This window comes from Poecilia reticulata, chromosome 16 (assembly GCF_904066995.2).
Source record: "Poecilia reticulata chromosome 16, P_reticulata-male-v2, whole genome shotgun sequence".
Lineage (NCBI taxonomy): Eukaryota > Metazoa > Chordata > Actinopteri > Cyprinodontiformes > Poeciliidae > Poecilia > Poecilia reticulata.
In genome coordinates this window covers 30,702,362-30,727,888 of record NC_088845.1, presented here as the reverse complement: position 1 = coordinate 30,727,888, position 25,527 = coordinate 30,702,362, and the positions used below count along the sequence as shown (strand labels likewise).

General features: G+C 40.9%; 2 protein-coding genes across 4 annotated transcripts in view; one reads left to right on the top strand and one right to left on the bottom strand.

Annotated features, from left to right (window-relative positions):
* The first annotated feature begins 11 nt into the window (after positions 1 to 11).
* On the top strand, positions 12 to 11,014 carry pop1 (POP1 homolog, ribonuclease P/MRP subunit). 2 transcript variants are annotated; one of them, XM_008432881.3, is made up of 16 exons: positions 12 to 248; positions 399 to 540; positions 824 to 949; positions 1,126 to 1,301; positions 1,388 to 1,648; positions 1,726 to 1,813; positions 2,352 to 2,530; positions 2,614 to 2,876; positions 2,981 to 3,074; positions 3,144 to 3,243; positions 4,217 to 4,336; positions 5,457 to 5,572; positions 6,190 to 6,381; positions 7,335 to 7,489; positions 8,294 to 8,527; positions 9,464 to 11,014. In XM_008432881.3, the coding sequence occupies exons 2-16, from the start codon at positions 402 to 404 to the stop codon at positions 10,101 to 10,103; spliced, it is 2,883 nt and encodes a 960-aa protein (XP_008431103.2). In that variant the 5' UTR covers positions 12 to 248; positions 399 to 401; the 3' UTR covers positions 10,104 to 11,014. The 2 variants fall into 2 exon arrangements, with proteins under 2 accessions (XP_008431103.2, XP_081472882.1); XM_081616756.1 differs by having other exon boundaries at positions 162 to 183.
* Positions 11,015 to 11,817: 803 nt separating this feature from the next.
* The window catches only part of nipal2 (NIPA like domain containing 2), a 29,109-nt gene continuing 15,399 nt past the window's right edge, over positions 11,818 to 25,527 (bottom strand). For both annotated transcript variants that reach the window (XM_008432882.3, XM_008432883.3), the window contains 8 exons: positions 21,105 to 21,164; positions 18,377 to 18,498; positions 14,988 to 15,084; positions 14,588 to 14,723; positions 14,330 to 14,418; positions 12,613 to 12,676; positions 12,426 to 12,523; positions 11,818 to 12,308 (listed from right to left, as the gene is read on the bottom strand). In XM_008432882.3, the coding sequence (XP_008431104.2) occupies positions 12,205 to 12,308; positions 12,426 to 12,523; positions 12,613 to 12,676; positions 14,330 to 14,418; positions 14,588 to 14,723; positions 14,988 to 15,084; positions 18,377 to 18,498; positions 21,105 to 21,164 (770 nt within the window). In that variant the 3' untranslated portion in view covers positions 11,818 to 12,204. The remainder of the gene's footprint in view (positions 12,309 to 12,425; positions 12,524 to 12,612; positions 12,677 to 14,329; positions 14,419 to 14,587; positions 14,724 to 14,987; positions 15,085 to 18,376; positions 18,499 to 21,104; positions 21,165 to 25,527) is intronic.

Here is a 25,527-nt window from a genome sequence, read left to right as displayed (position 1 = left end):
TGATAATTTCAATTTGATTTAAATTATTCAATTTAAGCAGAACTTTTCTGCTATTATATACTGAATGTACAAAAAGTGTGACTGTATTATTTTGTTGCGCTAATTCACTACATATCCCAGGACTCCTCCCCTAAACACGCGGAAGCAAACAAGAAGCAAACTAGCATGAGGGAAACTCACATGGTAGCTAACAGCAGGAGGAGAGTTCTCACGAGAATTGTGTGACATTTACAAGCACTAAAGTGACGGTATTATAATTATAGATAACTTGTGAATTTATTGAGGAGGGGAAAAAAATCCAGTTTGAACAGAAATGCTAACTTTGTCTTAAGTAATGAAGCTAGTCAGCTAATGCTTTCATGTTAAGGTGTTGAGCTGTGCCTTTTGGTTTCCCACAGAAAATGTCCGCAGCGAAAGCAAAAATGCGTGAGAAGAAGATGAGGAACCAGCCTGCCAGTGTGCAGTATCCATCTTCTTCTCATGTGGAGAGTAGAGCAGAGACAGAAAACGGTGAAAGAGGAGATGACCTTCGTGTCACCGGTACTCACTGCTCATTTTCATGACTTTATACACTTGTTCATTTCTCAGAGTCCAGTTAAAGCTTTGAGAGTCAATTTATGTCCGAGTTATCGATTTGTGTATGCCAGGAGTCGGACGACATTATCAATTTCCAGTGGTACTAGTGTTTACCAGGGCCGAACTAACGAGGAAATGAGGCCCTGGGCTGAAGCCAGATTTGGTTCCCCACAACAGAATCAACCTTCTTTATTAGGTTCTTGGGCCTGATGAAGAAGTCACTAGTTATATTTCTTTTCCCGATTAGGTGGTCAATCAGATGCACATCCTTCTTGGAAGAGGCAGCGGACCCCACCCGTCAGGCACGGATGGGTTCGTGGACATCACAAAGGTGGCGGTGGTTACGACACAGAGATGCCCAACCACATCACTGGTAAACATGTTTACTACAAATCAATGAAAACTCTTTCTTGCCCTTTTTTGTTTTACTGAGCTGATTCAACGGGTTTAAATGCTTCAGGCAACAGAAAAGAATCCCACTGATGCTTGCAGAAGTACTTTAACTTGGAGAGTAGAGAAGTCAGTTTTCTCCACTTTCTCCTTGCCTAGCTGGAGCTTTTGCTAGGGCCAGAGCAGCAGAGGTGAGAGCCATGCTGAAAGCGGCTACCGAGACGACGGGCAGCAGCCACGTGTTTCGGGCTCTGCCCAAGCACATGAGGCGGCGGGCCATGAGCCACAACACCAAGCGGCTCCCTCGCAGGCTGAGAGATGTGGCTAACAGGATGGTAACCTTAGAGACCCGTAGTACTTTTGGGAGGTGAAGAGCGTCCGGACACCCATCTCTGACTTTCTATTTGATGTTCTCCTTCAGAGGGAGAAGAGCCTCCAGGCTGGCTCGAAGAAGAAAAAAGTACTGGTGAAGAGCAAGAGCCGCAAAGCTCGCCGTCGCCATGGGAACTTGCTGCTGGAGTTCAACCGGCGCCAGAGGAAGAACATTTGGCTGGAGACGCATATCTGGCACGCCAAGCGTTTCCACATGGTGAAAAAGTGGGGATACTGTCTGGGGGTCAGACCCACATACAAATGCTACCGGCCATGCTACAGAGCGATGAGCAGCCACTGCCTCCTACAGGTAGCCATGAAGAACAACATGGTTTTCGGTTTCTGGAGTGGGTTCAGTTTGTAACCTATCATGTTTTGCCGCCTCAGGATCTTTCTTATTACTGCTGCATTGAGTTAAAGGGGGAGGAAGACAAGCTGCTGGCTGCTCTGACTCAGCTGACATGCAAGGAGGCTGGTAAGATCAAATCTCAATTTTTAGCTTGGCGATTTCTAGTGATCTGTTCTTATTTGGGGTGCATTCACACCGGCTCTGTTTAGTTCAGAGACCATTAATTTGTCTAGGAAGATTGTTTGTTTTGTGGAGCTGTGGATGCATAACCAAATTGCTATGAGGATCAAATACTCAACTGTGTTGAACAGTTGAGCCTCTGTTTGGCTGAAGTGGACTGTGGTGTTGTTTGAATGTAATGTGAATGCCAACCGGACCGGAGACCACTTCAAAAGCATTTAGTGGACTACAACAGAGGGCATTCTGGGTAAATGGTCCTTTATCAACAACAAAAGAGAAATCCTACAACTGCTGAAATTTGACACCACTCCTTTTTTGTTTACATCTCTTTAAGAAGGAAGTTGTGGTCTGACTTCTTAACCACACCTGCTCCAAGTGTAACAAATGTTGTAACTTTGATCTCCAGTCAAACAGAGTCTACTGGAAAACACCCTTAGTCTAAATTTCTGTGTTTGAAATCATGTTCTGGTGTTTTCCTTTCTAGGTCCGACGTTTGCTGCAGCCATGTTCCTGTCGGGGGCCAGACAGGGCAGCGTCACAGTGTACCGGGCGGGCCGGTACCCTTCTGACCCCCTGGGACCTGTTGCCTTTCTCTGGAGACCCCAAACACCAGGACTAACCCCCCGACAGCTGTGGATCTGGGCTCATCCTGCTCTGAAACAGGTCTGATTTCCAAGGTGTGATTGTCGTGTATCCAGGAATGAGTCTGTATAGAGGCGAGTTGGGTTCATGTGTCTCGTATCCAGGATCTGCTCCCAGAATTACAAAGCGTGTGCCAATGTTCCGAGGCCGTGGCGCCCTCTGTTGAACCGGAGGTCTCACATGCAGAGGCTGATCCCGCCCCTCAGGCAGAACCAAACCCTGACAATGAGCTGAAAGCTGGAGCCAAGAGAAAGCGGTGCTGTAAGGATGCCGGTGAACCTCCTGCAAAGAGGATTCTGGGAGATGGAACCAGATTGCCCACCTCCCCGGTTACCTGGAGGTCCAGCTCAACTGGAATAGTTATAAAGTCAGTCCAGCTCCAAGACTCTGAGCAAAACCAAAGTCAGGATTATTAAGTCTGTCGATGATTGTTTTGTTCCGTTTTTCTTTTTTTCTCTAAATGTGTTTCAGCGATCTCACGATGGAGATGGTACGCTATCGTCTGATTGGACCACAGTCTCATTCTGTGCTGGCAGAGACTTTGGAGGCAGCTACAGTCTGTGATGTAAGCAGCATCTGAAGTGGAGTTTCTGTTTTCACACTGAAAAACTCAGTTTGTATCTTTTTGTTTAAGGAACTGAAGTCTTCTCCCTTCTGGTGGCCTGAGCACTGCAAAGACCGGAGCAACATGAAGCTCCATCAGCAACAAACGGATGTCTTTAATGTACTGAAAGGTTTGTCTTTTTTGGGTTTTTTTCTTTTTTCTTTCTTTGTTTTGCTTGTTTACAGTCCCTTCAGGAAGTTGCAATGGCAACTTTTGACGCAAATTCATTGGTCATTAAAACATTTTGCGCAGACTTCCAATTTTCACCAGTCATTGCAACTTTTCCAAAAGTCTGACCTTAACGTTTTCTGTATTTTATTATTTTCTGACCAATTATTCCCTTAGCCTTCTTTTAATTTAATTCCTCGTTTCTCAGGGTCTCTTGAACATTAGACATCCTTTTTTTTTTTTTTTTTTGCAAAAACCAACTGTGCTATACGATTTCCTGATACTATCTGTACTGTGATGGGTGGAACTGATGCAGGATACGTCCCTCACATCTTTTTCAGCCATTGCAACTGTAAGGTGTGGTAATGTAATTTTCCGAACCACCTTTAAACGCACCATGAGTGTACACAGGCTGTGTCAAGGTTCAGCAACTAGCCAGAGCCAAAAGACCTTACAATTTTCTTACAGACAAACCAAGTAAGTTGAGTAATGCTGCACGCAGATAATGTTAGCTAAATGATGGCTACTTGATCCATGCCAGTATATTACGGTTAGGTTGTGAATACGAATGCTAATGTTCTTATTTTACATCCCTTGCTAGTTAATTAATACCATGAATAAATCCATTTCATTTCTGTTTAGAAGTTGTGCTCACTGTTTCCTTCCACATATTTAAAATCTTAGTGATGCACGGTTTTCTCAGGTAAGGTGGGAATTATAACTTGATTAGGAAAAGAGAAGGAAAGGGAAGAATTGTAGCAATTCCAACTTTTTTGTAAAGCTTATTTAATGTGCAACTTTTTGAAAAAGGTGCCACAAAATAAGTAATTTTAGGCCGCAACCATCACAAAAAAGCACGGCAACATCCTGGAGGGACTGATTTTTACCAGTTTGCTCAGTGTGTGTGTGTGTGTGTGTGCGATGAACTCATCCAGGCATCTATTCATCTGGAGAGCTCCCCCCGGGAACAGTGCTGGGGTTGACCGTGGACGACCCCCGACTGACTCTGCCCAGACAGAAGGTTAAAGCCGTGCCCTGTGTGAACCAGGACCAAGGTAAAAACTGTCCTGTTGGAAAGACGACGAGCTTTTTGCTCTGAAATCGCCGCTTGCTTTGAGCTGGGGTTTATTGTCTGAAACAAAACCAACCAAAAGAAAGGATACAAACCGGTTCTAATTACCCACCGAGTGTGAGTTCTGACCTGGAGGTTGCTGCAGTGAGTACACATATGGTTCTGTGCTCTGGGAAGCCTCTGCCTGGCCATGCAGATGTTCCAGGTTCGAATCCTGGCAGAACCCTGTACTCCAAACAGAACCTCTGGGATTGATGGCGACTCAGTGGCCTCGACTAGATAAAGTGGGCTTTTAAACCCATCATCGTAATTCACACAAACAGCAAGAAACATGTAACAGTTTCAAAATAAGACAAATCTTTGTCTTATTTTGAAGACAAAGATTTCAAAATCTTTGAAATCTTTGTCTTTGAGAACTGGCTTTATATTTATAAAGCCAGTTCTCAAAAAATGTTCATCTGTTAACCTGTTAAGGCCTGATGGTGAAAAAATGCTGAAACCCAAATTTTCTTTGGCACTTGAAAACCTCGTGTTGAAAAATTGCAGCTGTTGTAAATTGATTTCATTCTGGGTTTTAATGAGCAGCTTCTGTTTCCTGAGAAGGGGAAGCTTTCTCTTTCCTCCCATTTTACTGACTTCCTACAGAAAGACGGCAAAATGGAAAGGCGTTTGAAAAAAAAAATTTTACATGATTACATCAACTTTTGAAATTATGAAATAATCATTAGCATAAGTTAAAAATAAGAACATTTCCACATACAAAATGTACCGACTACAGGGATGTGTGGGAACTGTAAAAACACAATCTTATCAAGTAATTTTTTTGTTTCTAGTGCAAATATCTTAGTACACTTGAAATAAGGCAAAACTAACTTAGAAGTAACTTTTCAGTAAGACCTTTACGGCGGTATATAGTATTGGCTGATTGCCCAAAATTTTGAAAATCAGGCAGATTTATTGGTGCAGCCATGAACATGTGACTGATTCTATTTACTGTGATCGACTCTGTGGGTTCTGTTGCACTGCATCCAGGATCCTGGTGGTGCTGCCTTCACAGGACCATACTGTGTGTGTGTGTGTGTGTGTGTTTTTTTCTTTGGTAGGTGACGAGAAGAGGAAGCAGTTGATGTTGAAAGGAGTCCCACTGCAGTGCTGCCAGAGCTTCCTGTGGGAGCGGTCTGTCCGGGAAAACGTCACTGACAACAAGATATCTGAGCAGGTACCCTCAGAAACATCACCACAGTCTTGCCTTAAAGGAACAGTGTCATGTAAAATGTATTTTTTTAAAGCTTTGCATCATGTTATTTTTTCATCAAAAACATACCTGAAGTGTTGCCTTGATTCTTTCAAGCATATTTGAGAAATCTTTAAATCTCCCTTGGCAACCATTGAGCTGCGTGGCCCTTGCGCTCCTTCAGACTAGCCATTAGCAATTAGTAAACACCTGGTGGAATTGCAAATCAGCTGAGCTCATTAATTAAAAAATACTTTATCAATCCCAAAGAGAAATTAAATACAAAATCATAGGAGCTACTTGTCAGTGAAACGCTGGTAAAAACGTTAAATGTTCTGATGAATTCCCGAAGATGGAGTTTCTAAAAGAGCAGGAGTTTTTAAAGAAACGGAGGACCAATTTCAAGGCGTTAAATCACGTCAAATTAATTTTAAATCATATTTGATGTATTCAGCATTTTTATAACAAAGGTAAAGTAGTAACTTAATTGTGCTATAACATGACTCTGTGCCTGGAATAAACCTAACAGCCTCTTTTAGAGTCATTTCTGTTGGCCAGCTGCTTCTCTCTCCCTTGAAGAGTTTTCTGTGTTCTGGTTAAAGGAGCTGAACAGGATGAGGAGTGAACTGCTGGTTCCGGGCTCCAGGCTGGGCCCCGGCCCCCAACAGGGCCGGGTCCCCGTCCTCTTGGTTCACCAGCCTGGTAAGCAGGTGGGCGACGAGCTGGGCTCCTGGGGGTCCGGCTGGGACCTACTGCTTCCTAAAGGCTGGGGGATGGCCTTCTGGGTCCCGCTGGTAGGTAGCTCTGCGCCAACATTCTTTTTGAACACCCGATCGTTCTTCCAATGCAAATAAAACGGCCCAACATTTTTATTGGATTTTGTTGGGGGAAACAATCTGTCATATTGGATTTTTTTATTTTTTATGAGCAGGGTTTTATGTGATAATCTCATCGCAGGGACAATAGCAGAGCAGCAACAGCTGCAGCTTGTTTTCTTTCATTTGTGTTCTTTGGCAGAACATCAGATCTGCCAAGCAGAGCAGAATACGGCAATATATCAGCAACATTTTAACTGTTACCTTTTAGACTGTTTATCTTTATATCAGCTTTGTTGGAAATCTATAAACACGGCTAATATTTACAGTCGTAATTCTTCTAAAGTGTCTTCTGACAGACCATAATGCTTCATAAGCTGCTGGAGGTTTTTACAACAGCTCTGGTTTGGTTAAAACATCTTCTATTGAAGCAAATCAAGCAGTGTATGGAGTCACTGTGAAGCAATCCCTGGTACATGTAGTGACAGTGGAGAGGAAAAACTCCCCTTTAACAAGAAGAAATTGCCAGCAGAACTTTGTGTATTAATTATGTAGATTCTGAAAGAATAAAACCTGAAAACTTGTTCAAAAACTTTCTCAGGATTTAAACATGTCATGATGAACAGGCTGCTGTAAAATATTGTTACTCGCACTGTATGATGGAAGAGCTTCTGAGTGGGTGAATTTTAAATGTGTCAGACTGATCCGATGGATGTTAGTCCAACCGTAAAGGGACGCCATGATCAGGGTGGTAATACTCTGATTTTTAGAGTTGGGCTCTGAAAAGAGGAAGAGCAGGATGAGAAAAATCAGACAGAAATACTGATAATCAGACGATAGTTAATCTCCATGATTTCCCAGAAACATTTGGACTCTGCCAGACATCGTCTCAAGTATGAAAAGTTCCTGTGTTTTCTTTTCTGTCCCTCCAGGTGTACAGAGGGGTTCGAGTCGCCGGTCTGCACATGAGTCTGAAACACTCTCAGAACAAAGCGGCTCCCCACTTTCCCCACGATTATCCGGACTGCCCCGCAGGATCCCGCTTTCAGGAAGAGCAGGAGGCCGAGTTCCTGGACACATTTAGAAGGTCAGCTGAAGGTCGAGTCCCAGAGGAAAGCAAAATATCCTATATATAGGACTCTACCAACAAAACAAAAATGTGGATTATGCTTGTTTAACAACCCTGGTTATTCGTCTGTGAACCTATTTGTTTGTTGTTGACTTTAGCTCAGTTAAATTTCTTATGTATACATAGTATATGGTATTTTTATTAACGTTGTTTTTCATGTCTCATTTCTTTTGTTCCTCCTATAATTATATAGATTTATAATGTATAAAGGTACTGTCACCTAATTAGCTCTACATCCTGAAGAAAAATAGTATTTTAGAAGATAATTTATCTTTCACGTTGCCAGTAATGGCGAAATTAATAGTAAATAATAAAGATTTTGTGGTATTCTCGCTTAGGGACGTCATTATATTAGTTGTGCTACCACCCCCACGCCACTGGAGGCAGTAGCAAGCCCGAAAAGATGCGACTAAGAAGCAGATTTAGAAGTACACAGAAAGCTACGGAATTTGTTAAAAGCTGTGAGCTGCGCTGAAGTAAATAAAAAAGAGAAGTTTAAATACATGCTGAGAGTGAAACTCCTTCCTAAAGATGAAGCTATATCACAGATTTCAAAAGAAAATTAAAACGGGAGAACGTGGATAATATAGGAAATAGCGCCCCCTTTACTTTCGGAGTGCAATGGTCTCATTTCCAAATAAGGTAAGAGACTGACAGTGGTCCGTCCCGCCCCTTTCTGTTTGCTGCAGCGAGGTGTACTTGGAACCTGCCGGAGTTTCCTTACTATTTGACGAGGGCATGACCTTTCACCCTCTCCCTCAGGCGTCCTCCAGCCAAGAGGACCAATTACATAAAACATGGCTGTCTGGCTCCTTTTCGTTGCCCCTGGCAACAGCTGGCAGAGGAGTGGGAGCTCCTGGCGACAGACGGAGGAGCGGAGAGGAAAGGAGATGGGCAGACCCAGATGACCAGGAAGAGCCACGAAGTGATGGAGGAAGTGACATCACAACAGACTGTAGCTGCAGCTAGTCCTCCGAGCTGCTTCACTGTTCTGAGGTAAAGTTAGTTTAGATTGTGCTTCTTATTTAAATGCGTTAAAGTGGTTGACTTAACGGCGCCATGAAAAAGTAATCATAGCCTTTGAACTTTTCAACATTTAAAAACTCAGTGATTCTTATTGACAAGTATTGACTCAAGGAGGCTGAATACAAATGCACAGCAACATTATGACTGAAAATCAATAGAATTCTAAGTTTTGTTAACATGACAAAATGTGGAAAAATTAAAGCGATGTGAGTACATCAGTCCTTCCAGGAAGTTGCAATCAAAACCATCAATGCAAACTCACTGCTCTTTTGTAAATGTGTAAACGTGCAATCATTAATGTTTTCCTTCTTTTCTGACCAATTCCTGCAGCTGGCTGAAGTTCGACCTATCCACCTGGTCCTCAGTTCTAGCAACTCCAACTTTTCTGTAACCATCTTATGACAGAAATTAAGCTTAAAATATCGGCAACATTTTGAAAATGGTGCCATAAAATCAGTAAGTTTAGGCCACAACATTCACATAAACGTCGCAACATCCTGGAGGGACTAAATGCATAAATATAGATGAGCCCAAAAAGTCTTTTCATTTGAAGTGATCTCATAAGATGTTAAAGCTTTCGACAGGCTTGATGCATGCTGTTCCTCCAGTCTGCCTTTTTTCCATCAGAATGTCTTAGAATCCTCAAAGTACACCCAGCCTTATTGCTGCTGTAGATCACAGATTAGCAGATGGAAAAGTTGCATTTTCCCCCCCTGAAAGCAGCTCATAAGCTGTGAGTAAAGTCAGTGAATTCCTGAGGATAAATCAAGCAGATTTTCAGTCCCATCGGCTTCATTTTTGTTTTCTGGGTCATAAATTTAACAAATTAAATTGCATCTCTCTCTCAGCTCACCAGTGAATTGTACACCTGCTCTAAATGGATGCCGGTTATTTTGGGTTTTCCAGGAACAGAAAGTCTCTGAGGCTTCTCTCCAGCTGGTGCAGACCCCCGACATGCAGAGGACAGAGGCGGGGTCACGGGGCAGCAGTGGCGCTCCCTCTCAGCGACTCAGCGGTGACGTCTTTCCATGCCGCTCACAAGATGAGTGTAGTGTGGGTGCGCCTGACGCTGCTGTCCAAAGGGAAACCAGAAGCCCATGCCATGGTGTGCGCACCGACTGCAGAGGACCTGAAGCTGTTTGGGAAGAGCCCAGAAAGCTGTGGCCCTCAGGAGCCCCCCCACAAAGACCACTATAAAAGCAGAATTAACCGCAAGAAGAAGAGCTCCAAGACAGCAACTCCGTCACAAGTATCAGATGACCTAACTGCATCCACAGACCCCCATTTGCCCTCTGACCTCATCCTGGGGCTCTGGCCGGACCCTCTGCCGAGCGTGACATCTCACTGCTCCCGGGTGACGCTGGGCTGGGTCACCCAGGGGGACTTCTCCCTGTCTGTGGGGCGTGGGGAGGCTCTGGGCTTTGTCAGCATCTCCGGTCTGCTCCACACGCTCCTCAGGCAGCCGCCGGAGCTCAGAGGAACGCTGCTGCTGCGCAACCCCGCCTCCCTGCACTACCGCTTCGTCAGGCTCAACATCGACGTGTGACTTCCAACGGCCGGACCCGAACAGAACCGAACCGAACCCCTGCACCTTCGTTAAAAAAAGACTTGCGTAGTGCAGCAGGTGACTGAATGGCTGGTGAAAGTCACGTGCCTTTACAGAGAGCATGGCTGAGGCATCCAATCGAAGCTGTGTGTATTACACACCAACAGTATCATTATCAGAAATGCTTGACTATGCAGATCATGAGATGAAAATTGAAAATGGAAGAAACATGTTTTAGTTACTCAGGTCTAATTTCTGTGTTCTTAGAAAGAAATCTGATCCCTTCTGCATCCTTTGTTGATTAAAGTGTTTTATGTTGAAGAAAATACAACTGCAGCTAAGAGCTTTTGGTCAGAATAAATGCAAATAAAAAAAAAATCAAATGAGGTATTTGTACATCTTAAAGTTTTAAAGAGTTGTTTAAAAAAAAAAACAACTTAAGTTGGCCTTACGTACGTTACTCAAGTCTTAAATGTTGTCGTGGCAGGACTATTTTAATCTCATATAGTTTTTTATTTTATTTTCCTCACAGGTCTTTTCTTTCAGGCAAAAGTTTGAGTCATGCATGTTCTGTGACTCGAGGCATTTCATGCTACTGCTAACTAGCCAATAGACCCCAGCTAGCATTTAGCTAGCTATTCTGTATTTATTATGGTTAAGTTATAATTATTGCTGTTTGGTTCGAAGACGTTCATCTTCGCCTTTGGCTCACTTGACAACCCGTTCGATGCTACGTGTATTCTGAGGAGAAAAAAAATATGCTTGGCACTACGGGGATACAGTTGTAGAGAGAATAGGCAAAATATGTAATTTTGTTGTGTATATTTTCGTTGTGACACAAGACTTAAATTTGAGTTTGTCCAATCTGCAGAAACCCTGAATAAATTTGATGACAATGTTTCAACATTACATCCCAAAATCCAAGAAGGAAGCCATTGAAGGTCTTGTAATGAGACGTGTAGCAGAAGGTGATCTGGTCAGAAGAAACTTAAAACTGAAGTTTTTTTTTTATTTTTTAAATTTTTTTAAATTGCACTCCAAGAATGACAACCGCTGCAAACTACTTTTAACATACTATCCATACTGTGTAGGAGGTTCACCTTTGAGGAGAAGAACCCCAAACATTCTCATTGTGGAGAATAGCCTAATTAAAGTCCAGCACGATATTAAAAATATCAAAGACTTGATGCTTGCAGAATCTATCCTATTAAAGTTTGAGCCGATGCCTAAAGAATACTGTGCGAAATGTCTGGTCTGCAGATGTGCAAACATGGTTGAGATCTGCCCCAAAAAGACTGATTGTGCTCAAAAGTGGCTCAGTAGAGCAATTACTCTCTAAAGCGGAAAAAAAAAGTGTCGATCAAACAGAAAACATCAATAAAACAAAGTGTGTGGCTGTAACCTGACAGAACTCCTGTAAGGCTCTGCAACTGCATTAAACTACAGATACTTAAACTTTGCGCCTTATTATAGCAACCCTGCCATGAACTGTGGTTTCCCACATATCCCATAATGTGTAGGTGGCAGATAAGAGTTTTGTTGCTTGGCAACGCTACAGTTTGGCAGCGGCTCAGCCAGGCGTGCAGTCTGAGGTTTACCCGAGGTGAAGATGGGCGGTGAAGCTTCAGGCTGGTGCTTCTAAGGTAAGTTAGAAAAGAGGTTGGTGCTTTTAAACAAAGTCTTTACATTACACAAGAAAAAGAAGACACTACTCTAGAATTTACTTTCTATTTTTAAATTAGGTGAATTTACATTTGATCATTAAAGAATAACAAGTGCAATCAGGTGTTTTCTTCCTACCATTAGAGGGCAGTAGTGCACTTATTTTGATTCATAGACTATTGAGACATAAGGTCTGCAAAAATCTGTCTATATTCTTTGATCTTATTGCAGCCAATAAGATAGTCTGATGTTTTAGTCATCATGAAGAGTTTAATTTCCGAATCATCTTTCCTCATCAGGATATTCCAGACAGTGGTGACAATTATACAGAGCAACATTTCTTTTCTAGATTTGTGCTGTTTTTGTTGAACCCTGTAAAATCTGAGCTCACTCCCAAACTGAGTAAAGCAGCAGTCCTGACAGACGGAGAGGCTTCCTATCAGTCGTCTGTTTGGCCGCCTCTGTTGCACATGAGTTTGGCTGCCAGTGATCCGTATGTTTGGGTCTTTGCCTCGGGCTGCACTTTGTCTGTGTTCCTTCTCCCTGTGAACATGGACGACACGGCTCATTAGGTGAGACGCTGCTGCTAAACTCATTCTGTATCACTGGCCTGTTGGATATCACATTGTCTTTTTAAACTGATCTGAGAGCAAAACTTACCAGGAATCTTATCCATTGGAATAAAAGTGCGATCTTGTTGCTTTATCTTTGGTCTGTTTCTGGCTATCAGGAAAACTCCGATGAAGGACAGAAGACAGCTAGAAGACAGATTCAGGGAGGATTAACGCCAACACCTGCTGCTATCGTAGCACAAGAAAACACAATGAGGGGTTTGCAAAACACTTACCCAAATAAGAACATAAAAATATTCAACAAAGCCAAGTCTTCAAATTCCTGGTAAAATATTATCCCTGCAACATAAAAAAAATTAAAGTTATCTCAAGTGCTCAGACATAAAGCTACAACAAATATGAGCATATGATGGGAAGATAACTATTATTAACCAATGTGCTTCTACAGATTGGTAGCAGTCATAACTCATAATTACTATGCTGATCACCCAGAAAAAAAGCGAAAATTTTATCCTGAATCTGCTTAAGTTGCCAAAAGGCAGGCAGAAACATTTCTTCAGTTCAAATTAACTGCTGCCGCAATTAGGTTAAAAAAAATAAACGCTAAACATTCATTTTCTTCCTTGTGCAACTAAACTAATCTGAAAAGCAAAATCCGCCCACGGATGTTCTTCCTCTGCTGAAAGAAAATAAAGAAGCAATTTGTTGTTCCGTGGAGTCAATCGTGTGTGTGTGTGTGTGTGTGTGGGCAGACACAGAGATGGTTAGACAAAAAGCTGTAGAAGGTGAGGGTAACTCCAAACTGCACATCCTGAGGCTCTTCCAGGTCCAACTTGTGACAGACCTGTCCCAGAGTGAAGATGGAGGAAAACGCTGGAAAACAATGTCAGGCTGGTGTTTCTTACTGATTACATTTGGATCGTTGGAACACTTTAGACCAGGGGCATTAAAGTCATTTTGGGTCACACCAGGATCATGAATGTTCTCGAGGGGCCGGCTGAGGCAGAATGTATTGATAAAAACAATTGACAAACTTCTAGAAATATTCATAAATAGCCATCTCTGCATTTGATAAGTATTTCTTGAAATGAAATCATACTGAACGACTTTTCACATTGATCAGTCTCTAAAGAATTTCACAATTGTTTTTGTGATTTTATTTCATGGATCATAGATTTTGTGGTGCTAATTTAGAAATATTTGCAAAAGATTTTGCAATATTTATACTATTTTGCAATATCTGAAATACACATATGGGTGGGAATTAGTCACTTAAACCCAATATTTTTGATAATTTTTGCTGAAAATTTGCAATAAAGTCAAAGTTTTGCATTAGCACAAAAAATTGTGGGCATCTGTAGATTTTTTAAAAATTAATACAATCGCTGAATTGTAAAAAAAACTAAGGATTTTTTGATGTAATTTGGTGTCTGGAGGAGTCCTGAGGGCCACACAAAAAGCAAGGGCGGGCCAGATTTGGGGCCCGGACCTCGAGTTTGATACGTGTTTTAGACCCTCAAATGTCTCGGGACATAAGCGGAAATGTCAGAGCAGAAGAGAAATAAGATTAAAGCCAGTATTATCTAGACTAATATTTTTAATGTCCTATTCTGGTTATACCTGTATCTACATGCCACATATCAGCAGGTTGAATTATTGTGAAAATGCAAGTTGCTGGTGGTGATTTCAGCAGCAGAGCTTTTGTCAGCTTTAAGCTATTTCAGTGACCATTTTTGATTTTGTCAACAATTTTGTCCATGTGTTTATTTTTTTCCTTCGGCATTAATGAAGTACTTTTGAGCTGAGCTGAATTGAAGTTTTCTTGTTGCAGATGGATCAAAGTGGCTTCATGCAGCCTGAAAACAAGGAGGCCATGCCACCAAATACAAGCCGACCGATGCAGTGAACAGGGAGGTTTCACACCTTTCCAACATTCTCTTTGATCACCTTACTTTTTTCCTTCAATAAAAGATCAAGAGTGTTTTTGCCTACCTGCAACAATGGCGCTCGCAGTGAAAAACACAAAGTTGATGGGAACCACCTCTGTGGCGTCAAACATTTTCATTGCCTGATTGAGAAATCTGAGGAGAAGAAACCAAACATTGTAAGTAGTAATAAACTAATGATATAATTTTGTCCATTTTGCAGCTGGAAATCCACAAAAGCGTTTTAGCCTGTTGTGAACACGGCTGATTTAAGCAAGGACACAAGCATTTACACCGATCCTGGCGAAAGTAAGCCTTGACTAACTTGATCTGGAAAGCGCAGGAGGCCACCATGACGACGAGCATGACGTAGAAGATGGGGTAGATGAGCTGCAGCTGGCTTGTTATCGACTCTGTGATCATCCCTGACACGGCTTTGACCGAGATGACCGTAAGGGAGGCTGCAACGGCACAAAGTCAAAAGCAGAGTTTCTTGGACTTGTGTTCAAGAAATTTTCCGGTTCTTGTTAGAAGACTTGCGGAGGCGATTATCTCTGCCAATGTGAATTAATATTTTTCCACATAGTTTTCCACTAATCTCTAACTAGAAATGATAGCAGAGGTCTGCTTTTGGTAGCCTGGCAACAAGGCAACCTCTCTGCTTACTTAAAATAGCTCAATCCATAACCTCTGCCCTCGTTTGGACGCTTTCTACGTGTTCGTACCGAGCAGGGCCACCAGCAGCATCACAATGACAATGTGCTTCACACCCCTCCTCTTGTACAGATAGAGCAGAATGCAGAACAGGACAACCTCGATGAACTGTGGAGAGAGAAAGAAGGGTCGCACAAGTTAATAATGCTCATCCGATTTGCTCAGAAACAGAAAGTTGAAATTAAACTTTCCTTTGACGTCTTATCATTGGGAGGAAATGCGGCACACAGTCAGAGAACGACAGTTTAATTGAAATAAGTGAGTGTGGCAAAAAAAAGAAGAAGAAAAAGATGAATTTCTTGTGTTTAATGAGAAGGGCTTGGAGCTGTCCTTGTGAGTCCGGCGGCATTCAGTCGCTCCCGACTAAACACAGATTTAATAGGTGCAGTAAGGAAGGAGCACAGCAGCTGCATGGAGGGGAACAAAGGCCAGGCTGACCTTTAAAATGTCTCTCAATGTCATCCTGGTACCATAGTATGTACGTTAAATAAAGAGCTCATTCCAGAATTTAATTATTCTATGTGGAAATGAATTACCAAAGACCCGGGTCATTACCGATGGCACACACACACAAACACACACACAGGGGACACCAACCAAACAGTGTTTCTACACCAGAAGACGGGATAACCTCTGCTAATGATCAAAAGTCAGCAATGATATTTCATTTCCTCTGATTAATCACCAGCTACAATTAATCCCACACTGGTTGGAGGCGCCCACTCTGCCAGCTGATGAGAAACAACTAATTCACTGCCTGTAATGAGGAAGAGCGTTCCGTTTTGCACACCAGTGATGACAGGAGCAATCTGTCAAATCACACACACAGTGAGCTGCAAAAATATCCATATGCCTTCAATGTACTTACAGTTTTCTCCACTTTAAAATCCAGAAGCTTCAATGCAATCAATCATAAAGTCATCATAAAGGTTTAAAATTGTTCTAGCTGTAAAGCAGGGGTGTCCAAATTGAGGCCCAGATGCCTATTGTGGCCCTTTGACCACAAATCCAGAATGGCACAAATGTGTACATCTGAGACGTTTTGTAATTTTTTTTTTTTTGTAGGATGAGATTTTCCAACCGCTAGAAACAGCATCTCTTATGAATCCACGTGGGATAAGGGTGTTAGATAGTGGATGGATGGATGAGATTTTCCATGGCAAGTTTATATCTTCTTAACCTGAAAATGTTAAGTACAAACCAGGTGCCTTCAGTTTGGTTTGTCTACCACATAAAAATAAACATTAAAACTAGTATTTGTATTCTGCAAGTCTCCAGGTTCTGCAACAGCTAAAAGAAAACTGTCCAAATAGTGGTTCCACTTTAAGAACGGACAGCAGAGCACCGGAGGCCAGCCGCAGTTGGACAGCAGCAGGATGTGAACTCTCACCTTGAACAGCATCTCTGGAGTGTTTTTAGACAAAGTCAAGCGTTCACATCCCAAGCCAGCATTATCATTTTCAGAGTCGAGTAGTTTTTGTTTTTCCAACTCAGCTGTGTCCTCCAGATATGTCACTATGGCAACAGCTATGTTTGTGCCCTCGCTGCTTGAGGTGAAACGGGACGAGGCTAGAACATGGAGGAATAGCAATACTCTCAGAGGATAAGTAGGCCCGTCGCGATAAACAATAAATTAATTAATCAACTAATCGCATAATGAATGAAAATTATCAACCTCATTTTAATTTATTGGCTTTATCGTTTCTTCCTGCCTTTTTCCCTTTCTATTGATGACACTGGATCAGTGGTTCTTAACCTGGGTTTGATCGAACCCCAGGGGTTCGGCGGAGCCTCTGCCGTGGAGATAAAGACACACTTGTGTAAAGTCGTGATGACGCCCCGCTTTGCCATCACTTGCTCCAGAGGATCACGTTACATTGCTTAGCCAATCAGAGCTGCGGAGGAGCCCTGATTGAAGGAGCTCCACTCTCAGCATGGATTTGAACTTGTGTCTTTAATTACTTCAGCAAAACTCACCGTTTTTACCAAATTCTTTAGTCTAAATCTGCTCCTTAGTCGCATCTTTTCGGGGTTGCTACTGCCTCTAGGGATGGTGAATGCGCATATGAAACTGGGGGGTTCGGTACCTCAAAAAAGGTTAAGAACCACTGCACTGGATGAAAAGGCTCAACTCCGCTGCTCTCCACTGACCACCTCCCCTCATTTCCTTAGCATCAGGAGGAGTGAACTATTGCATTAGGTAGTCAGATTTGCCCATCTTCTCTATTTAAATCTAATGATTATTGAAGGGCAATATAGCATACAGACTTTAGAACCTGTACTCTTTCGGTTGGATGTAGTTTTTATTTCCACTTTGGTTTTATGTTGTTTAGTTTTAATTCAAGTGCATCTTTTTTGTTATCGGAGACTGAGAGTCCATTTTATTTTTGTTTTTTGGTTGTTTATTTTGTTTACCAGTTCCAGTGTTAAGTGTTCTTTTAAAAATGAAGTGTATTTATTTCTGTCGGGATGTGCTTGCATTATTATGTCATTACCATTACATTAGGTAATGGTAATGACATAAAATGGTCTTCAAACAATATTATCGTTTATCGCAATAATTTTGAGACAATTAATCGCTCAGCAAAATTTGTTATTGTGACAGGCCTAAGAGTAAGACTAAAGAATGAATTCTTCAAATGTCACACATCCAGGAACAGTGAGAAAAACAGCAGGTGCTGAACAGAAATGAGGGTTGAGTCAGGCTCATCTTTGAAGTTGGTTATTCTCCAGGTGCAGTAAAGTTTCTTACGCCTGATGGTGCAGCATGGCTTACAGTTCAAAACTGGATGCAGAAAGTTACAAGCCCTGCAGTTTGACAGCGCAAATGAAGGCTGTCCAATTGTTTTCAGCCATTAGTAGAACTTTGTCAATGTGTCATCTAGAAAACTAAGACCTTCACTTTCATTGTGCAAATTGGAATTACAAAAATAAATTTGCTTAAAAGAAACACGGCAATAAAAAATCCCCGAACAAAAAACCCCATATTTAAAAAAAAACAAAACAAAACAAAACAAAAAAAAAAAAACGTTTTTGCGCAACGTTGATCCTAGCGCCAACCCTGGCTTGACCCTGGCTATGCCAAGTCCGGTTCTGGCTGTACCGGACTTGGCATATTTTGCAAAACTGCAATGGAAACACCTTTTTACATCATACAAGTCATAATCAGCAACAAGCTGTTGCCACTGGCACAAACCACAAAGAAGAAGATGGAAGTAGTTGTAGGCTGATGGCGCGGCATGTGTTTTAAGAGCATGTCCTGCGGACAAACTTATACACAACTGACTGTAATTGTGTTTCTTATTCAATGGAAACACAAAATTGTGTTTTTGCAACACTGGTGGAATATCAACAAATTTTTACATGCATTTATAATGAAAACGTAGCTGCAGTAACATACGAGGTAAAGCAGGAAGTGCCAGCTGATGGCGTAGTACTGGACCAGATGAGCTGTGATGTGTGTGGATGCGTGGGGGGCAAAGGTCACCAGAAGGTACGTTCCAGTTATGGCCAGGCTGCCACCTGTGGGAGAAAGAGACAGGAAAGACCAGTCAAGTTCTTTGTGTGGGAACAGAGAGGGAACTGTTTCCATAAAATTAGCAAAAATCAGTCTTCGTCCTGAGAAGGCCGATTGGTGCATCAACTGCAGAATCAAATTAGACACAGCATCTTTTATAGCATTCATATTCTTCTTTTGTTAAAGTTATGGACGAAACAATATAGCTAATCTCACTAAGCACATTCCTGGTTTGTGTGTTTTGAATGAATTTGTTCTGGCTTGCTTACCTCTTTGCACACAGCATATTACTGAAAACAAAGCCGGCCTCCGTTAATACCTCTCATTATAAATAATGTTTTGTTTGTTTGTTTTTTACTATGAAAATGTCTCCAAATTATTGTTGAATGCTACGCAGCAATTACAGGACTAAAAACCCCCCAAAAAACAAAAACTGATGCTGCTTCATTTGGGAAAGCAACAACACACAGAGCTGTGTGGTGCTGATATGGATTTCCAGTTCAGCAGCTGTGACGCCCGTCATTGTGACAGCCATGACAATCATGCCATTTATCAGCATGCTCAAAATAGTGTTGTAGAATACTAAACGTTGTGATTTGATCTGAGCAAAGCACATCTAGTCAACAATTGAAAGAAAAAATAATTAGACATCTTGCAAATATTCTAAAAGTATGTAAATTTTTCATCTGTAAAAAAGATGTGTCAAAAGCCTAAAAATATCAAGTAATAAAAAAAAAAAAATCTACTTTTACTTTGAGTAAATTCATTTTCTGAGGTTTTTTTATATAACAAAAACACTCTGTTATTGGTATGCCTGGTATTAATACTTATAGTACTTGTATAATCCCATTTTACCCATTTTACCAGTGGGACTGCACTTCTTTTCTCTTAAAACATGTCAAAATGTTAGAGCATACAGAGACATACACAGAGAGAGGAAAGAGAGATCTTTGAACATTCCTCTTTGAACATTTCCCCCTAGTCCTCTCTTCAGCTCAATCCAAAGGTTTTCTACAGGCTTTAGGTATTGGAACGAAAAATCACTTGGATAAAATGAACTAATTCTTAGATAAAATGAACTAATTCTGTGTTCATTTGGCTTTATGTTTTGGTCATTATCCTGCTGAAAGACCTGCCGGTGGCCCAGTTTCAGTTTTACGGCCGAGTTCACCTGATTTTTATTTTAAAAATTCCTTTAAAAAAAGTTCACAAAAAGGTTTCTAGGGCATTTTGATGAAAAACAAGCCCACAGCATCACAGATCCTCCACCACACTTCACAGTGTGCATGGTTGCTTTTTCACACATTCATCCTTTTGAGGTCAAACCAGCTCAGAGTTTTTGTTGCAGAAAAGCTCAATGTTGCACGTGTCCCAGTCAAAGCACAGCTCTGATTAAAGTCCCAGTAATGTTTAGTAAACTTTACACGCTGATGTTTTTAGTGGTTGGATAGTAAAAGTTATTTCCCAAGCAAACACTTTAGAGTGTCAATAATGCTGATTGTAATGGAGACTATTTGTTATTTCCCTTCAAAATTCTGCAAAGTAGGAAGATAAATAAAGAAATTTGTCAAGCCTGTTTGCCGAGGGCCAAAACAAATGCACTTGTGTGGAACATCATACTTAATCCTCAGGGAAAGAGTAATTAGAGCTTCCCTAGAATAAATGTGAAGTAGTGAAAATTTAAAAAGCTTCTATTCTTTTGAAGGGATTGTTAAAAATGGTAAGAATATTACAATCAACGAGCCACGGGCAACTTTGCTAAAAACAAGTATTTGATTTTACATCTCGGATGTTTTCACCATCTAATTTTTAAGATGGAGTTCTTCATCTTAAATTGGCTACTGCACACTAAGTTACATTTCTTAAAGGCTTACATAATTTTCATAGACCATGAGTGCTAGAAAATTAGTCTGCATATTCAGGTCAGTTTATGCATTTGCTTATATTAAAGCAAAACTATATGCATGGGAAACGTACCAGAATAGATTTTTGTAATATTTTCTTCCAAAAGCATCACAAATATTTAAAAAATTGAATTCATGGCCTCAAACATATGGGCCAAGGTTAAATTAAACTAACAAAATTACACAAACTGAAATTGAGAAAACACTTTTGATATATGACAAGAAAACAATAATTAATGGGGAAAAACGTATAACTGGAACTATATTATAATTTATAAAACTAAAGAGAACATAATGAAATATAATACCCATCATTTTTGTGTTTATAAATCTGCATTAGCCTTTTGAACAGATATGAACCAGAATTTTCTCCCCCCACACAAACAGTTTACGTCGGGAGATTACGGCACTCCATCCTCCTCCTGGTAGTTAGAAAATATGCTGAGTAATCATTACCCAAATGGTGTTTACATAATCACAGTACTGCAACCTTTTTGAAATAACCAGAGTATGAAAAATCTAAATACTACTATAACTAATAAAAAATAAGGTAAATATTTGACAAATAATAACTAATAAAAACTGGCAAGCACACTCTAAAGACTAATTAAAACTAACCGAATTAGGCAAATAGTCACAACAAAATTACTGTGATGAAAAACCCAAAACTATCATAACCCTGGTATGGAGTTCCAGTGTTTGCTTACCAACTACATCAGACGTTCGAACTGTCTCCTTGAGGAAAACCACAGATATAACAGCACTGGCTGAAAAAAAAAATAAAACATTTAGTCAGTCAAATGTACTTTCCTTGCATTGTATACAATTTAAAAAGTATGTTAATGTCACCATTAAGAACTTTGCTAGTCACTTGGGTACATTTCATCAATATACCACGCACACTACAAACTACTTGACTTCACGTGTACATAATGAATAGCATGCTGGCATTTCTGCCACTTTTTCTTTCAGTGCTTGACATGCTTGTATGGATCCAGAGTGACTAACTGTGTCAGTCTGCTCTGACAAATGGAGCTCATTAGGACACCGTAACACCAGCATCAAAATACGCCGTCACATCTCATGCAGCATTTTTTTCTATAACCACTCATCAATATCACTGTCAAAACGCGAGACGGCGAAAAGCAATCAGCTTCACATGAGCCAAGCCTCAGATTAGTCTTGCTACCGTTTCCCCGGGACACGCACCAAACCGAGGGAGACGAACGGCGCTCGCAGTGTTTGGCTGTCACGGAGACGAATAGCGATACAGACAGATGTGCGTGCAGACACGTAGAAGTGCTGAGTAAAGAGGCAGAAACACAGATGGACAGACAAACTGACCGAGACACAAAAACAAGCAAGAAGACATAAAGATGTCTGACAGCAGCAAGGCGGGAGGTCAGTTTACATCGCACTCATGGTCAAAATTCATTAATGCTTAATGACCAGAACACATTTCTTATACAGGGGAGTGTATAGGGCAGGGGGGGAATCGCTGTACTTGCAGAATTGGAGTGTGTGTGCTGCATATGTGGACACACACTACAGAAACCTGAATGAAATCATTAAAGTGTCAGTCACACAGTGAGATGAAAATCTAGCTGGGAACTCAGAAAATGTAACATTTTTTAAAGATTTTCTGTTACCAGCTGGAAATACAACAATATTGCCCCCCCGAAGACGCAATTATGACAAGAAAGGTGGGAGGTCAACAAGCAGCCCTGAATCCTGTATCCAATGTTGCTGTCATTCTTTTAAAAATGTTGTGAAAACATTTTTGAGCCATAAGCACACAGAGAGCATCCATTTTCAAAAAAGTGTTGGAACACATAATTAAGAGAGAAAAACATTATTAGATGCTTGTGTTGCTAGCACCAGCTGACGCTGAAACAATGAGTAAATCCCACTGGTTCCCCAACTTGCTACCAGAAGAGACAAACTGAACACACAGTCATACACCGCTGACAAAATGGACACACAAAGCAAAAGCTTCTGTTAGTGCACGATGTGTTGTGCATCAACTTAACTACGATACATTTATCAATAAATGACAGACTAATGGTGTAATAAAATATGTTGCATTCAACTGCAATCTGGATACATTACATCTCCCAGCGTTACAAAAAACATGGGCTCTTTACAAAATGATAAGCTGATCTAAGAGCTTGCCCTTTCTGAACACCTGACAGACATTATTTGTTAAACCCATTTACATCACAGTATATTTCATACAGTGTTCAAACTCAGTGGTCACTGGATTAGGTCTGTCTGTTGAATTACTTACACAAAAAGCAAAACATGGATCCAGCTCGCCTTGTAGCGGTGGTATTTTCTTGGCCCACTTTGAGATCCTGCCTTGTTGCTCAACACCACAGCCTAATTAAGCATTGCTTCTGACTGGTCACCCATATATGAGCACACTGCATCTTCCTATGGCTATTTTCAGCAGCACAAGGGACCCTGTCACAAAGCTGGCTCGAGTCATGTCAAGCGGATTATTCCAGCATGACAATCGGTCCACTGCAGTTGCATCATGGATGTACAGCCAATAAATCTGCATCAATGTGTGAGGCCATCATAACAATATGAGCCAAAATCCACATCACCTTATGGTATGACGAATTAAGGCAGCTGAAAATGGGGTAAAAAGGTACTTATTGTTGGCAGTAAGCACTGTATAAACCTAACGCCGTTTGTAAGCAATCACTATTAAACCTGAAAAAAAAAGGTTAATTGTATAATGTTGAATAAAGCCTCCTGAGATGATAAAGTATAAGACTGATCACTGGAGTATCATCACTTACTTTATCCGATGACAATCATAAGAAGCTATATGGGGCAGTATGATGTAAAAATCAACTTTTTTGAGCTTTACATCATTTTATAATGTTATTACCTCATCAAAAACATAACTGGAGTGTTGATTTGAGTCTTTCATGCATGTTTGAGAAACTCTTTGATCTCCTGTGGAAACCGTTCAGCTGTGCAAAACGCCTGGCTGGACCCAACGCCACCTTTGAGGATGAAGCTCCTCCTCAGAGCTGTAGCTTCCAAGGTTCCATCTCACAGAGCAGCCCTCCCTTATAATTCTCCCATTCAGCTCCTCCAACTAGCCAGGAGCAATTAGCAAACACCTGTTGGAACTGCGCATCATCTGAGCTCATTACACAAGCTACTTCTCAGTGCATTGCGAATAAAAACGTTGTTTAAGGGTTAACAGAGGAAATATGTTGTGATGGTTTTTTGAAGGGTTTCAGAAAATGCAGGAGTTTTTAAAGAGACAGAGGCCCAATTTCAAACCGTAAAATATCAAAGTCAAATTTCTGTCAAGTCATATTTGATATCTACTGCATTTCTGAAGGTGACATGGTTACTCTGACTGTGCTATAAAATGGCACTATGTTCCTGGAGAATACACAACACTGCCCCTGTAACATTTTGTTTGGGTTTGGTTAGAGTTTGGGAGCAGAGTCAGCGACAGCAGCTCTGTGTGTCAGGAGATGTCACAATAATGCCAGGGAGAGCAGGTGGTGGCACACGGACAGAAGAGCCCAGAAAAATTGCTTGAAAATAGCAAAAACCAGACAGACGGGCCATTTGAACACGAGCTCAACAAGCACCAGAAGGAGATTTGCTAGATAACACAAACAGCTCAATGTCAGACACACAGTGTGGCTCACAGAAAATGGTGTGCCAGCAAACACAGACACAACCCCACTTATGACACTAATGAAGAGTTTTATCTGTGAATACCATCATAAAAGTAAATTTAAGGAAATCATAAGTCCAAGACAGAGCAGTTAATTTAAATAAGATGAGCTTAATTATACATGATAATTTCTCAATAAATTTCTTAAGATCTTCTTGTGACACAATTGAAATAAATGCACATAAAGATGCGAGGACTTTTGACTCAGACTAAGTTTACAGCAACTCTTCTTAAAATGCAGATGAAACAGGGAGGTGTTCGATATTTCACACTCCGAAAGTGTTTACATGCACATTTAGGACTGTCCCTTTTGCCTCTGGGACCAGCTGGATCTACCAAGTTACCATGGCAACTCATGGAAAAAGTGAGATTTGCACAGCTTGATAACATGAGAAATATGGCAACACAGGAACCTCTGGGGGATGCAGTTGTGACAGCGATGCTGAACGCGTGTGTGTGTCAGATCAGTACACGGTCTCTCAGATGTGTCGTAATGGGGAAGCTCCCAGTGGGAAAACAGTGTCTGACATCTTTACACTCCAGGAATCACACATGAAGAGGTGAGTCACTGAAGCCTGGCTGTCATTTGCAAGAGAAGCCTAAATGTGAAAAATTGTTGACCTTTATTATGTGTGTACTTTCTTATCCTGGGGAGAGAAGCAACTTAGTGCATGCTTTTCTTTATTGGATTCAAGTTTATTTGTATAACATACTTCAGGAACAAGGCAGTCCAAAGTGCTTTATATGATGAATAAAAAACAAAGCATGATGTAAAAAACTCTCAAAAGTAGTGCATTTAAATAAATGAATAAATGTAAATAAATATAAAATATATAGTAGAAAAAAAGAGAAACAACCGGGATGCTGAGATGCTTCTCCATGTTTGCATCCCCAGAATCTGAACCAGAGTAACTAGAACCAGAAGACCTGAGGGGTCTGGAAGGTTGATACAATGTTTTTTTGATGTTGAGCAAAAATATATTAAGTGATTTATAAACTAACATAAGTAAAGATTATTCTCTAAGCTCCATCTCCCTGGTTTTAGTGCAATGGCAAGCAGCAGCATTTTAGATCAGCTGATTGATTTTTTTTTTTAGGTAGATTTAGGCTGATTTCAATGTACGACTTCTCAAGTTGGACTGGATGTTTTTTATGAGCATCAGAGTAAGGAGGTCCAAAAACTTATGAAAGCCTCACTTTTTAGATTTGGATTTGTAAAAAAAAGAAAAAGAAAAGAAAAAGCCTTGTTTTTTTTAATTTATGTCACTTTGTGCTGGTCTTTATAACAAAATTCAAACAAAATCCATTTAAATTTGTGATTTTAAAATGAATAAAGTTTGATTGACAGCCATTGACCTCCTGGCTCTGACTGGTTGTTTTTGACCAGGAGCAATGCATTTCTTCAAACAGCAATAACA

Bases quoted from the DNA above. Each gene is read 5' to 3' on its own strand.
- pop1 (XM_081616756.1), top strand. The intron at 4,337-5,456 runs GTAAAAACTGTC...TTTCTTTGGTAG, and splicing joins CTGTGTGAACCAGGACCAAG to GTGACGAGAAGAGGAAGCAG. The intron at 6,382-7,334 runs GTAGGTAGCTCT...CTGTCCCTCCAG, and splicing joins TGGCCTTCTGGGTCCCGCTG to GTGTACAGAGGGGTTCGAGT.